At 41.3% G+C, this 15828-nt stretch overlaps 1 protein-coding gene across 1 annotated transcript in view; it reads right to left on the bottom strand.

Annotated features, from left to right (window-relative positions):
- LOC136847695 (galactoside alpha-(1,2)-fucosyltransferase 2-like) overlaps positions 1 to 15828 on the bottom strand; it is a 58483-nt gene that overhangs the window by 16021 nt on the left and 26634 nt on the right. The window contains exon 6 of the mRNA XM_067119521.1: positions 12032 to 12117. Within this exon, the coding sequence (XP_066975622.1) occupies positions 12032 to 12117 (86 nt within the window). The remainder of the gene's footprint in view (positions 1 to 12031; positions 12118 to 15828) is intronic.

Below are 15828 nucleotides of genomic sequence, written 5' to 3'. Positions count from 1 at the left end.
CTGCAACTTTTTTCTCCCTACACCAAAATCGAAAAACATCCAAGATTTCATGTTCACGTATGAACATCGTTATTTTTCACTGTAGGATCATGAAACTTACACAGAATATACGGCATTATGGTGCAAATAAGCCCCAAAAATATCATGGGCCTACGTTGATTAGCTGATTTTTGCCAAATTTTTTTCGACCGAAAAATGCCCAGACCCTTGACCCTGCGCATACATTAATTAAAGAGTTGATAATGATAAGCCTTTTGAAATGTTTGCTGTTGTTGAACCCTGGCTGAACGACTTAAATACCGAAGTAGCGTGAATTGGATATTAAACAACATTTGTAGCTTCATGATTGTATATAAATCATGGTGTGATAAAAATTTCTTAATAAGAGCTGTGTGTTCCAAACGTACCAAGGGGCTATCATGGTGGAGGTGGGTTAGTGCCAAGGCCAAGTATAATTTCCCCGCTCTCGGCGGGTAAATAAGTGTGGCAGATTCGGCATTAACTTATACCTCTTTTGGTGGCTCAGTGGTTTGACCATCGACTGAAGTTGTTGGAAGGTACCGTGTCAAGGGATCGAGCCCCAGCGTAACAAATCTATTTATCACTTATAAAATTCCCCTTCGCTGATAATTCCCCATCGGGGATATTCCCAAAGTAGCATGAATTGGATATTAAACATCATTTGTAGCTTCTGATTGCATATAAATCACGGTGTGATAAAAATTTCATAAGAGCTGTGTGTTCCAAATGTACCAGTGAGCTGTAATGGTGGAGGTGAGTTAATGCCAAAGCCAAGTATAATTTCCCCACTGCCATTGTCTCTTTGCTTACTTAGTGAGGGATGGGCACCCAGGGCCTACACAAAGAAGAGTGCAAGGGCACTTTTAAGGTGTGTCATTAACACTGGGTCCAGGTAGATTAAATTACTCACTGGAGAGCGCTTAAATGCTAGGGAAACCGAAGGTCCCAGATTTTAATCTCTCTTTTTTTTTTTTTTTTTTTTTTTATCAACCCCCAAGTGTGTAAGCTGTTTACTGGTTCTTGAGTGTTCTTTACAGAGGTCAGCCAGTGTTCAAATGCTGGAGAAAACAGCATAGCCCCTCAGGCAAAATAGGAAGTCATAAAAGCCATCAGACTCCCCAATTGCTCAGTCTTGCTCAGTCTGCCTTTCAGTCGGTAAGAAAGGTCTTGCTGCTTTCTTAACTGTGTCATGTGCACAGTACTCTTTCCGTGAACTGGAACCTAGGCTACAAGGAGCCAAGCCACAAGCAGCCATTTGAATTCTAAAAGGAAGATACTGCAGATCATCCAGCCTGTATTGCAAAGTGCTCATTGCAGTGCAACCCACGGTACATTCTGTTGGCATTCAAGTTACCAGTTCTCTGTTCTTTATCTTGAACCTCTCATTTCATTTCATAATTGCTCTCCCCAGTAAATACTCTCTGATATCCTGTTATCCAGTATTCAAGTGCTTCACTTTGTGAATTGATTTCATGAATTAATCATCCCTTGATCGTGTAACTATTTTGTATGTTTATTGTAACGCAAATTATTCTCATTTATATGTCATCTAACAAACGCAAATTCTTGTCCAAATGCATGACATGGGAATCCACAGGTCGGTCACTTCCTTTCCATCCGCATTCCTCAATGTATAGGCTACCTGGTTTCTGAGAAATAAATCAGTCATAGCCAGACCTGTCTTCTTGAACCCTCACAACTGGTGACCCGAGGAGCGACACGAGTAACCATGCGGTTTTGGCCCTGCCCTTAACGGACTAAATACGGCCACATTTACCTTCAGGGAGCCTTTAACAGACTCAAAACGGCAACACAGTCTAGGCCTCTGAAAGCTCCTTCCTCAGAGGAACCCCATGCCATTAACGGACTAATAACGGTGTTCCTACAAGGGTACGTTTTGGCATTTCGAATGGTTTGGCCCTCGCCATTCATGGCTCACGTCAACCACTCAAATTCTAACACCATTAACGTACTAAATATGGCGCTTACTCGCGTTCTGGTGTGTGAAAGTAAAGGTGGCAAAGTCTGAACTACAATCGCAATCCAAAAACACGGAAATCATCTGCATGCCCCTTTTGCCCACAAAGCCAGATGCGGTAAAGCTCCCCCCGTTTTCGTGCCAGAACACAGCATCTTGGTTTCTGCGCACAGATACTCACTTCCGCTTGGCGCGCATCACAGATGAGAAGACCAAGGCAGACGTTACCATGATGACGCTACTTGAAGAGGTTTTCAACAAGATCACCCCATGGCTTGACTCACAGCCAGACAAGGTCACATACACAGCCTTGTGAGACAAGCTGATACAAACGCATTCCATGCCCGTTCCCGAGTGAGTGCAGTGCGCCCTAGACCTATTGACCCAGCCCCTTGGGGAAACATCACCTAGGGATGCCTGGGATGAACTGCGGGGTCTAGTAACACTGCTGGGCGTCGACGCAAATGAGCACAGGAAGGAAATCAGCCTGACAAGAGCAATATTCCTGCGGCGCCTTCCGCAGGAGGTGAGGAGCCAAATTACTAATGTAGATGCCCTTCCCATGGACGAGCTGGTAGACGTCACCCAGAAAATCCATGAATCCACTAAGGCCTCCAAGCACGCTGCCGCCCTTGCAGCCTGTAGCCTGTCGTACGAGAACGTCAACCCAGAGAACATAAATGCGATCTACAGGACGAGAGCACCGCTAAGGGAGCAGAGGGCATGGACAAACCTAGCGTGGTGCTATTTCCACAGAAGATTCAGCCCCAGCGAAAACAAACCCCTGAAAAAACAAAAAGGAAGGGCGGCCACAAGTAACAGCAGTGGCTGCAAAATACAATGACTCGTGACCAGCAGGTTTCTTCATCAGAGACGATATATCAAAGCGGCACCTGCTGGTTGACACGGGCGCAATGCAGTCGGTGTTCCCGCCATCAAAGAAGGACTATGCCCGAACAGCTGACTCCACAACCTCCCTGGTAGCTGCGAATAGAACCCCCATCCGCTGCTATGGAACAATGACCCGCACAATCTCCATCTTGGGCTGCAGGTATCACTGGCCTTTCGTCATCGCAGAGGTCGAGTTCCCCCTCCTGGGTGCCGATTTCCTGGGACACCACGGGCTCCTGGTCGACGTCGGCAGGTAATGCCTCCTCGACACCGGAACCTGCCACTCCTGACCACTCTCCACCGGACTGGGGATGCCCACCGTCTGCTTCACAGCCTCAAACAATTATACCACCCTCCTCCAAGAGTTCCCAGAGGTTTTTAAACCAGAGCTCCACCAGTTGCCGGGGGCTGGCGCCAAGCACGGCATCTACCACTACATCACTGCAACAGGCCCCCCAACTCATGCCAAGTTCCGATGCCTGCCCCCCCCAAAAACTACAAGACACCAAACGGGCCTCTGCCGAAATGGAACAGATGGGCATCATTACCAAAGCATCGAGCCTGTGGGCATCTCCCCTGCATATGGTAAAGAAGTCGGATGGTTCCTGGAGGCCCTGCAGAGACTAACGTTGCCTGAACTTAGTCACCACGCCAGACCACCACCCACTGCCGAACATGCAAGACCTAACAAGCGCCCTTCATGGGGCCAAGGTCTTCATGAAGATGGACTTGCTAAAATCATACTTTCAAGTTCCTGTGCATCCTGACGACATAACGAAGACAGCCATCATCACGCCGTTTGGGATGTACACCTTCTCCTACTCCGCCTTTGGCCTCAGGAATGAAGGGGGCCACATCCCAGCACCTGATGGACACTATCCTTGGGGACCTGCCCTTCTGCATCTGTTGCGTAGACAACATCCTTATCTTCTCCAGGTCCCCAGAGGAACACCTTCGCCATGTCCGCGCCATCCTGAAGCGCCTGCAGGAGAATGGATTAGTCATCAGGTTCGACAAATGCACATTCGGGGTGGAAAAAATAGACTTCCTCAGACATGAGATCTCCCCAGCAGGAGTACGCCCCATGGCCTCCAAGGTGAAAGCAATAAAAAAGTTTCTGACGCTGCAGACAATCAAGGCCCTTCAAGAGTTCCTTGGTATGGTAAACTACTATCACAATTCATCCCAGGTATCGCCCGCATCATGTATCCCCTGACCGGAGTCCAGAAGGGCAAGCCAAAAACACTGACGTGGGGCGCTCCACAACAACAGGCATTTGAGGAGACAAAGACAGCCCTTGCGAGTGCCACCACCTTAATGCATCATAACCCACCGCTTCCCTGAGACTCACCACCGATGCCAGCAACATTACCTGCAGAGCAGTGCTTGAGCAAGTAGTTGACGGCACCCCCCGGCCTCTAGCCTTCTTCAGTTGCAAGTTGTTGCCAGCAGAGACCCGCTACAGTGCCTTTGACAGAGAGCTGCTTGCAATCTACCAGGCTGTGTGGCACTTCAAATACCTGCTGGACGGAACTCAATTCACCATCCTCACGGACCACAAGCCCCTGGTGCACGCATTTATGAAGGCAGGCGACATGTAGTTGGCGAGGCAGCAGTGGCACTTGGCCGCCATCTCCAAGTTTGGTTGCACCATCACCTACCTCCCCGGCAGAAAGAATCCAGTAGCCAACGCCTTGTCAAGTTTGGAAATCAATTCCCTCCACCTCAGCATACACTACGAAGACCTGGCAAGGGAGCAAGCAGCAGACCCGGAAGCACCAGCCTACAGGACAGCACTGACAGCACTCAAGTGGGAGGACGTGCCCTTGGGTGATTTGGGCGCACGCTTCTCTGCGACACTAACACCAGCTGCCCCTGCCCCCTGGTCCCCGCCTCGAGGAGGAAGCAGACATTCGACATCATTCACGGCCTCTCCCATCCATCAGAGTGTACAACGGCACGCCTGATGACACAAAAGTTCGTGTGGCACAGGCATCAGGAAGGACGCCTCCCAGTGGGCTAGGGCTTTATCCCGTGCCAAACCAGGAAGATCACAAGGCACACAGAATCAGGCATTGGTGATTTCCCTCAACCTCCTCGGCACTTTGGCCACATCCACATAGACATTGTCGGGCCTCTACCACAGTTTGGGGGCGCCAGGTACCTCCTGACAATCATAGACTGCTCCACTTGCTGGACAGAGGCAACACCTATGGAGGAGGCGTCAACAGCATCCTGCGCAGAAGCCCTCCTCTCCAGTTGGATCAGCTGCTTCGAGGTGCCAGACAACATTACTATGGACAGGGGCTCAGCATTCCTGTCAGAACTCTGGGTCTCCCTGGCAAGCTTGATGGGTACGACACTTCACAGCACGATGGCTTACAACCCTGCAGCAAACGGCATGGTAGAGAGGGCACACCGCTCACTGAAGGCAGCTCTAATGGCACGTTGCACCAACGAAAACTGGAGGGCCCAACTCCCCTGGGTCCTGCTGGGTCTCCGCACCACACCAGGGCAGATGGCGATGTATCCCCCGACAGAAAAAGTCTATGGAGAAACAACAGCTGTTCCGGGGGAATTCTTACAGACACCCATCTCCCGAGGTTGAGGGAACTAGCACAGAAGTTTGCGCCCTGCCATAAGACCTTCATGAACAGAACCAACACCTACAGCCCGGCCGGCCTGGATTCCTGCACATATGTCCTCGTCAGGATAGACGCCTGTTGACCGCCCTTGACCAGGCCCTATAGGGACCCTTGCCGAGTCATCGACAGGACCCCCAAAGCGTATCTCATCGACGTCCACGGCCGGGAGGATTGGGTTTCCATTGACAGGCTAAAACCAGCATTCCTTTTGGACAGCGAAACCCGGGAGGAGGCAGGCAGACGTCCGAGGGTCCCCTCTCAAAATGCGCCCACAGACATACCTGCCGCCCCACCAAGGAGAGGCTGTGGGCGCCCCAGGGGCCTCGCTGCGGCAGATCCAGCAATGGAAGTTGCCCCCCGCCCACAGTTCTCAAAGAGAAGGGGTCGCCTCCTGCTCCCCCAGCACCTCCGTGATTAATGTTCATGTCATCCAGTAATTATCTCTGATTACATTGTCTTAGGAGGGGAGTACTTGTAAAGGCGTCAAATGCCTCTTCATTTCTGCATTAATCACACCATGCATATTACCCGTTATTATTTCATATTTGTTATGCATCTCTCCATACGCATTATTGTGCGGCCTTTCCGCCCATGTATGTAACTACTTTGTATGTTTATTGTAACGCAAATTATTCTCATTTATGTGTCATCTAACAAACGCAAATTCTTGTCCAAATGCGTGACATGGGGATCCGCAGGTCGGTCACTTCCTTTCCGTCCGCATTCCTCAGTGTATACCTGGTTTCCGAGAAATAAATCAGTCATACCCAGACCTGTCTTCTTGAACCCTCACCATCATAGTGAACCTTAAATTATTACTCCCATGTGCTTGTAATTGCTATTGCGAGAATCCACATTTCCACGAAGCTTTGTCTGGGATTATGCTATTTCCAGAGATGTGTTATATCGTCGTCCTCGTCTTCCTGAACTTGCCTGGAGAATTCTGCCCGATTGCAGGCAGGTTTGGCAACATGCGTCGTTGCAAGAAACCAAAATCTGTATTGCTCGAGCCGTGGGCTCTCCGTTGTGCTGTAAATTGCTGTTATATTCTAGCATTGATTTTATATTGAGAGTGGAATCAGTATTCTGTTGTTTGAAATACCATAATTTGTGTGCAATAAAGTAGAATTTGTAGTGGTCAGAAATTTCAGTTGGCGACCTTCCATTATTCTCGTGTGATTTGATCTCTTCACGTTTTTAGTGGGATTTTACAGTTGACCGCGATGAGTGTTGTTCATAGCTTAGCTTAATTAATAATTCATTAAAATAATAAACTGTGCCCAACTGTAAAGATATTTATATATAGATTATATATGTGTATGTATATATATATATATATATATATATATATATATATATATATATATATATATATATATATATATATATATATATATATATATATATTTGTATATATATGTATATATATATATATATATATATATATATATATATATATATATATATATATATATATATATATATATATATATATATATATATAATGTACAGTCGGCCACAGGAATAAGTATACACATTTCATTGTGATCTGGTAACACTGAACTGTGCATCCAGGCGACGATGAAATTCGCACCTCTACACCTCTTCCCCAAATTTTTTCCTCTATCCTTCACTCCACCCTTTCAAGCATGCGTTTATATAACTTCTCCCTCTCTCTCTAATTTCTCCTTTAAGGAAAATAATATAACTGAGTCTATTCTGTAGGTTTATTTTCTCATCATGGAGGCGAGAAAACCCGTCTGTTCAACTTTTTGTCGTAATAATATTATTACCTGCTGTTACTGACAGAAGAATTAACTCGGTTTTTCGTGGAGCTCTCTTGTAATAATGGGATTTAGCTATCTACCAATAAAAGCCTTATCTATCAAATAACAGGATACCTACTACTCTTAATTTTAATTGTAATATCAACAAACTTGCATTCCAAATTCTTATTATTACAAAGACAACTAGCATCAGATCGTAGGACCTTCACGTAACTCAAATTAAGCATGAAGAAAATAAAGAAGACACAGTTAAAGAGAAAAGACCTCCATAGGCCTAGAAGACACTGAAGGAGGAGGAAGAAAGAGACAGTTATAAGAGAGAGGACAACAGCAAGAAGAGGAGGCAGACGGAAGGGAGACACAGTGTAATAGAGCTGATAGAGTGTGGCTGGTGTTAGAAGGGCGCCATTACCCTCTTAAGTATAATGGGAGCAAAGGTCTTGACTTAGTAAAATGTCATACGAGGGTTATTATGGCAGTCGATTCATCCTTATGGTTGAACGTTTGTTTAGTCACAACTGACAATCACTGAATCTAATTCTCGTATTTTGTGCATGATTTGAACTGCTCGGCATACGTTTACATTTATCTATCGATGAAGCATGTGCAGCTTTTTTGTTTGTTTGTTTGTGTTCGTTCTGCAGTTGAGAATTTCTACATTAAGAATGTATCAAGTAATAATGGGATTATATCCTTGTATATATATATATATATATATATATATATATATATATATATATATATATATATATACAAGGATATAATCCCATTATTACTTGATACATTCTTAACGTAGAAATTTTCAACTGCAGAACGAACACAAACAAACAAACAAAAAGCTGCACATGCTTGCCATCGATAGATAAATGTAAACGTATGCCGAGCAGTTCAAATCATGCACAAAAATACGAGAATTAGATCCAGTGATTGTCGGTTGTGACCAAACAAACGTTCAACCATAAGGATGAATCGACTGCCATAATAACCCGTATGACATTTACTAAGTCAAGACCTTTGCTCCCATTATACTTAAGAGGGTAATGGCGCCCTTCTAACACCAGCCACACTCTATCAGCTCTATTACACTGTGTCTCCTTCCGTCTGCCTCCTTCTTGCTGTTGTCCTCTCTATAACTGTCTCTTTCTTCCTCCTCCTTCAGTGTCTTCTAGGCCTATGGAGGTCTTTTCTTTAACTGTGTCTTCTTTATTTCTTCATGCTTAATTTGAGTTACGTAAGGTCCTACACGATCTGATGCTAGTTGTCTTTGTAATAATAAGAATTTGGAATGCGGTTGTTGATATTACAATTAAAATTAAAGAGTAGTAGGTATCCTGTTATTTGATAGATAAGGCTTTTATTGGTAGATAGCTAAATCCCATTATTACAAGAGAGCTCCACGAAAACTGAGTTAATTCTTCTGTCAGTAACAGCAGGTAATAATATTATTACGACAAAAGTTGAACAGACGGTTTTCTCGCCTCCATGATGAGAAAAAAAAACCTGCAGAATAGACTCAGTTATATTATTTTCCTTAAAGGAGAAATTAGAGAGAGGGAGCAGAAGTTATATAAACGTGTGCTTGAAAGGGTGGGAGTGAAGGATAGAGGAAAAATTTGGGGGAAGAGGTGTAGAGGTGCGAATTTCATCGTGGCCTGGATGCACAGTTCCAGTGTTACTAGATCACAACCAGCCCGTGTGGCTGAAATGTGTATACTTATTCCTGTGGCCGACTGTACATATATATGTATATATATAATATATATATATATATATATATATATATATATATATATATATGTATTATGTATATATATGTATATATACATATATATGTATATATATGTATATATATGTATATATGTGTATGTATGTATATATGTATATATATGTATATATATATACATATATATATGTATATATATGTATATATGTATATATATGTATATATATATATATATATATATATATATATATATATATATATATATATATATATATCAGAAAGCTACAAAACGTCTTTAATATCATATTTATTTACCTCGAAGTAATATATTTATATATATGTTACCGAAGGGGAATTTTTAGTTGATAATAAGTCACCGTCGTAAAGTTGAACCAGCGACGGATTTAGAATCAGGACTAGTGACACACCAACCAGTCGGCCACAAGACTGGTTAGTGTCACTGTAGTCCTGATTCTCGTCCGTCGCTGGTTTGACCCTCACGGGACTTATTATCAACTAAAAATTCCTCTTCGCAACATATATGAAAATATATTACTTCCGAGGTAGAGTGAATTGGATATTAAAGGACGTTTGTAGCTTTCTGATTGTATATGAGTCACGGTGATGTGATAAATAGTCATATATATATATATATATATATATATATATATATATATATATATATATATATATATATATATATATATATATATAGTAAACCCCATATTCGTGTTCTCACGATTCGCGGACTCATGCATTCGCGGGTTTCTCTATGGAACATATCTAACCATTATTTGCGGAAAATTCGCCCATTTGCAGTACTTTTCACTGAGAAATATTCACTAATTACTGTATTTTCAGATAATTTTCATGAATAAATGCACTTTTTGTGATAAAACTATTAAAATACTCAGGCATAAGCATTTTTATATGGTTTTTCTTGTGTTTAAACTATCAAAATGGGCAGTTCTAGGAGTTTTTAGAGGGGTTTTATGTATTCGCGGATTTTAGCTATTCATTGGGGATATATATATATATATATATATATATATATATATATATATATATATATATATATATATATATATATATATATATATATATGTGTGTATATATGATACATGTACAGTATATATATGTAATGACAGGTAATAGACTTTTATCCTTCTTGTGGCAGGTCAGCAACGTGACCTCCTTGTGGTTAAGGTGACCCGGGTTCGTCTCCCGACCGGCAAATCACAAGTCTCTTCAATTTCTTGTGTTTGGATGTCACGGCTTCATAGTTACAAGCATATCCAATAAAGCCAAGAATTCGAGAAGTTAAGAGGGCATTGTGGCTATTTTACACACACACACACACACACACACACACATATATATATATATATATATATATATATATATATATATATATATATATATATATATATATATATATATATATATGTATATATATGTGTGTGTGTATATGTATATATGTATTTTATATATATATATATATATATATATATATATATATATATATATATATATATATATATATATATATATATATATATATATATATATATATATATATATATATATATATATATATATACATATATATATTTTTTTATAAATATTACTGCTGTTCGCCCTCGATGTATTTAGGTGTAGGAATATTAGTCAGATTGACCTCGACAGAGAACCTCTTTGTCCCGCAGGTAGGCCAGGCAATTCAAAATAACGATCACAGCAGTAGACAGATGGCGCCCGCATAAGATAGGCTGGGCAGTTTAAAAAAACAAAATATGCTATGGCATTAGGGACCTAAACCTCAGAGAGGGTTTTCACTCAATATTCTCTAGTAACGGTGGTCTTAAGCTGTCTTTCCTTTAACCTATGTATTCGGCGATGCCTTTGTCAAGGTCGGATTGCCTGGGGCGGTATGTCAAGAGACCGCCTCACCTTGCGGGAACGCGAGCGAGGTCAGAGAGAGAGACTAACAACGAACAAGGAAATACGCTGCGTGCATGCCGGAACGGTGTCCCTTTGTTCCCTCACTCCACTTTTACTCCTACGTCTATATTAATTAGTGAATTGGGAAGACTGCCAGAATCCCGACTCCTGAGGTCCATCATATGCGCAAACGACTCGACATTCAAGGTAAGTCCGATTCTTGTTAAAGCTTCGTCGATTGACTAGTAACTTTTCCTGTATTTCAAATTTCCTTTGTTTCATCCTTCAGCCACCACTTACGGTATATGTGTTCATGAGGTCTAGATTAAGTCAAATTATTATATTGTTTAGCGTTAGCCAAATTATCCCAGTGAGTTTCGTGGATTTAGGCAAGCAAGTCATTTTTTTCTTTTTTTATACTCTGGTATTCGTTATGCCTAGCGTTCACTGTTTGGAGGAACTGTTGCGTTGTATTTAATACCCTCTTAACGAGTAGAGATTCTTTGTATGCGTCCGCAGTTGGTGACGTCTATCATAAAGTCTTTATTCCTTGAATATTCTTTGTTAAGGTTAATTACCCTTAACTGGCGACCTTTGGCTAATTAACGACTGTCTTTGAGGTGAATTCGTGGCTTCAAGTGGCAGGTTACGTGTACTCTTGGCCTGCAGGGCCATGCAACTTTACGTAAATTGAACAATACATGATCAGCCAAGACACACACTTAACAATATATATATATATGCATGTCTATACACACACACACACACACACACATATATATATATATATATATATATATATATATATATATATATATATATATATATATATATATATATATATATATATATATATATATTCATACACACATTTATTATATGCTTATGCAGATGTACAGTATACAATCATGTATGGTTGATTTCATGTAAAATATTCAGCATACATGAATAAACATGGGGTAAACAAAACAACAAAATCATCATAATACATCATTGTCCTCCATCACCAGATTAAAGAAAAAACACAACTTGGCGCGATACTCACCTTTTCTTGTATTTCTGGTGAAAATGCGAATTCTCTCCTTAACTCGCATGAATATGCATGAAACAATTCTAGCTCTATTGGAGACCCTGGAAACCGACAATAATGCATTTTTTATAAAGAAGCTACTTTCGGAATGAATATCCTATAAATTGGCAATAGTTATCAAATAACCAAGAAGTTACAGTACGGTCCTGAGAGGTAGATGTTTTAAGATGTTAGTGTGTATAATTTAATTTTAAGTTTTGCCAAGTTTTGCCAGATTATACCAGAAGACACAGGAGGGTTAAATAATAAAACTTTTTCACTTTGAAGTTGAACAGATTATTGATTCCTCCCCTCACTTCATGTTAGGTTTTCCACAAGCTCAGGAAGACTTACACTCGTAGATTCGACTTCGGCCAACACTTGCTAATGTATGTGATAATCTTCTCTGCAATGTTAAATACGCTTTTACTATCAATAGTTGACATTATTCAAATGAAGAACAGCAGATTTTGTCACAGTGGAAGTCTGGGCGTTACAGCATTTATATAATGAATGCCATGAATGATTGTATTCTAGAACTAATATAGGAAAAATGCTAATCTAAAGTAGGTTTGTCATGGTACGAATGTCTGAAATCTATGCTTGCCCTCACCCTATGATGAGCTTTATTGGGGTACGCTGAAAACTTTCTGCTTTCTAAAAATGGGAAAAGGTTGAAAATTTGAACTCATGATGAACATATCAAGTTCAGTTGAAGGCAACAATTACTCCTTGATGACTCTCCTGAACCTAGCTGAAAATACAATGGATTGAATAGAGTATACGCCGACTGAGGTATCACGAAACTGTCATGAAAATCATACCACATGAAACATGCAACCTCATCTTTGATGGACCAAGTTAAGATCCTTCAGATTCATTCCTTTGGCCAGTTATTAACCTCTTGTAAGAAAATGGCTGACGCACTTCACTAGGCTATAAAATCAAAAAGCTCTTGGTGATGCTCCTTATCAGGTGATACTTGTTAGCCGCTATACACCAAGTCTGCTGCATATTTCTAAAAATTGATTAATTATTAAAAAAATGTAGATAGTTTTATATGAATAAGGCAATGTAGGAAGCAAACAATTATCATGCCAGTTTCCAAAGGTAGTTCTTGTGAAAATATCAATCATTACTTAATCATTACTTAATGTAGGTGAAAATGCACTGGTCAGATTGGTGATGAATAGCTAAATGCAACATGTCTGAATAACGTATCATAAATAACCAGGTAATTTCAATAGAAATATACAAACCCATATTTCTCCCTCATATGTATGTCCACTATTAATGCTAACGAGTCAAGAGGTCATGCATTAATGTGCAAAAGTAGCGCTAAATCAAATAAAATTTACTGTGAAATTTTGCATCTCATGTCCAGATTTTCGTTTCTTAGCACCTCCATGAAAAATCTCAACATTACCAACTGCTACCTGTTGGGTTTTTTTTTTTTTTTTAGAATTTACCTTCCCGTAAGCAGTTAGTGAGAAATAACACTGCTCTCCCTTCATTTCTTATATTCTGCATGGTATAACATACCACAATAAAGGTCAGTGTCCCTTGTAACTTTGGCTTCGCAGCAATAGTCTGGGACTTAATCTGCACTGTAAACTATCTTTTGCATTTAATTTAACTAGCCAAACTACTTTTTCCTGTTCTTGATACACACGGCAAGAGGACTGCATACAATGTCCTGTACCAGTTCCTGAGCCGAGTTCTCTCTGCCACCACTCCGGCTCAACGACCCCATGACCCTCTGAACACTTTAGTGGAGAACATGACAACAGTGGCATCCTGGGGCGAGCTAAAATCCTTCTGTACTCTACCAGAATTTCACGCCAACAGAAGACTAAATGGAATCGACGTGGCGAGGGAAATATGGCCCAGTTGCCTCCCTACCAACATTCATGCCACCTTTCCCGACACAGAGTAGCTAGAAGCCCTAAGAGTTTCCAACACACCACCCTTACCATGTGCAAAGTCAGGGATGACCAGGAACACAATAATAAAACTCAAGCTAGTGTCGTGCAGATGCCACAACTACAGTAATTGCCAGTTTCACCAGGTTCTGCACCACTAACCAAGGCTCCGATAGTAAGTTGCAAGTAGATATGGCCCCGAGGTAGCGATTTGTGTCTAGTGACAGTCAGTGGCATCCCTTTACCATCATATGGCCAGTGACCCTCACCCTTCAACAAGAGAAAAAACATACCAATGGCATTTCATCACCACTGATATCCAGACATCCCTGCATGGTAATGACTTACTCATACACTTCATCTTGCTGGTAGACATCACTGCCTTCTGGACCTGACCACCATCCAATGACACCACTCACAACTGCACCCAAGCACACTTGTGTATTTTTATTAGACCTACATCCCTTCCAACAGTAGTTCCCAATATTTTCAGGCCATAACACTAACTTCTCTGGTACAGGAAAAGCATGCCAAATACTGCCATATGGAGATGACATGCGCCCATGGCCTATTCCAAATACAACTTTCCCCACATACGAGCTGCCTGCCATAAAGAAGGCCTTCAAGGAAATGAAGTCGATGGTCACTTGCCAGAAGGCCTCCAACCCCTGGCATCCCCACTTCATATGGCCAAGAAACCAGATGGCTCTTGCAGAAACGACGGGTGCCTCAACTTACAGAGTCCAGCCACTACCAGCTTCTCAACCTAATGGACTATTTCCAGGTTCCGGTCCACCATGAGGATGTCCCGAAGATGGCAGTCATCACACCTGTTGGAACCTACACATTTAAATAATTTACAATCGGCCTCCAGAACTCAGGGGTAATGTTCATATTTTTCTATATCTGGTATGTCAACGATCCCAGTCTTCTGTAAGAATAGGGAAGACTGCCAAAGCTATATCAGAGCTGCATTGCCCTTACTCTGAGAGGTCACCAAGGCATCTTCCGTCAAATTTATGTTATCTCAGTTTTGGCAGGCTATATTTACCCCTAAGTGTCAGCAGTTGAGAAATACCAAACTCCAGGAATTTATGGAACGGTGAACTACTGCCACTGATTCCTCCAAAACGTTGCACGAACAGATGTCCTCCCTCTACAGTGTCCTTAGTGGATACAAGAAGACTTTCAGCTGGGACACCGCCCAACGTGACATTTGATCAAGGGTACTCTTTTCACCATTCTAGTTGTCTCCTAGAACCTTATAGGCCATCCTTATGCAGAACCTGTAAAATACTGCTGTTTCATTGTGAGACAACAGTGGATGTTCTTTTTGCCCTTATGTATCTTTTCACAAAATAGCAAATTTATTATATTTACAAAGCTGATAATTAGAAATTCCATCTTAAGTTTGATATAATTCAGCCTAGTTTGTGTCAAAATGTGAAAAGTTATTAAAGAAATTATCAAGTATTCCAATCGAATCAGACATACTAACACAACTTCTTGACTTGCTTGTATTAGATGTAACAGATATGAGGTTAACATTCTGGGATAATTTTTTGTCAGCTTGATCGTAGAAAAGACTGAAGTATGCAGACGATGCAACTCTTGAAGGTTTTCTAGATCCCTTGATACAAAGTGGAGCAGTCCTTAACCTTAATTGAACTCAGGAACAGATAAGGAAGTTGTGTAGTCGCATTATGAGGCTAAAGGTGCACAAATCTAGTCATTGTTGCATTCATTCTGGGGTAATGTGTCCATTATTATGGAGTATTTAATTATTCTGAGCATTTGGTAAATTCTTGGTGGTGTCTTTTGAGTGTTTCTTAAAATTTCTAATGCCATTGG

The sequence above is a fragment of the Macrobrachium rosenbergii genome, chromosome 17 (assembly GCF_040412425.1).
Source record: "Macrobrachium rosenbergii isolate ZJJX-2024 chromosome 17, ASM4041242v1, whole genome shotgun sequence".
Classification (NCBI taxonomy): domain Eukaryota; kingdom Metazoa; phylum Arthropoda; class Malacostraca; order Decapoda; family Palaemonidae; genus Macrobrachium; species Macrobrachium rosenbergii.
This window is presented reverse-complemented; position numbering and strand designations above follow the sequence as displayed.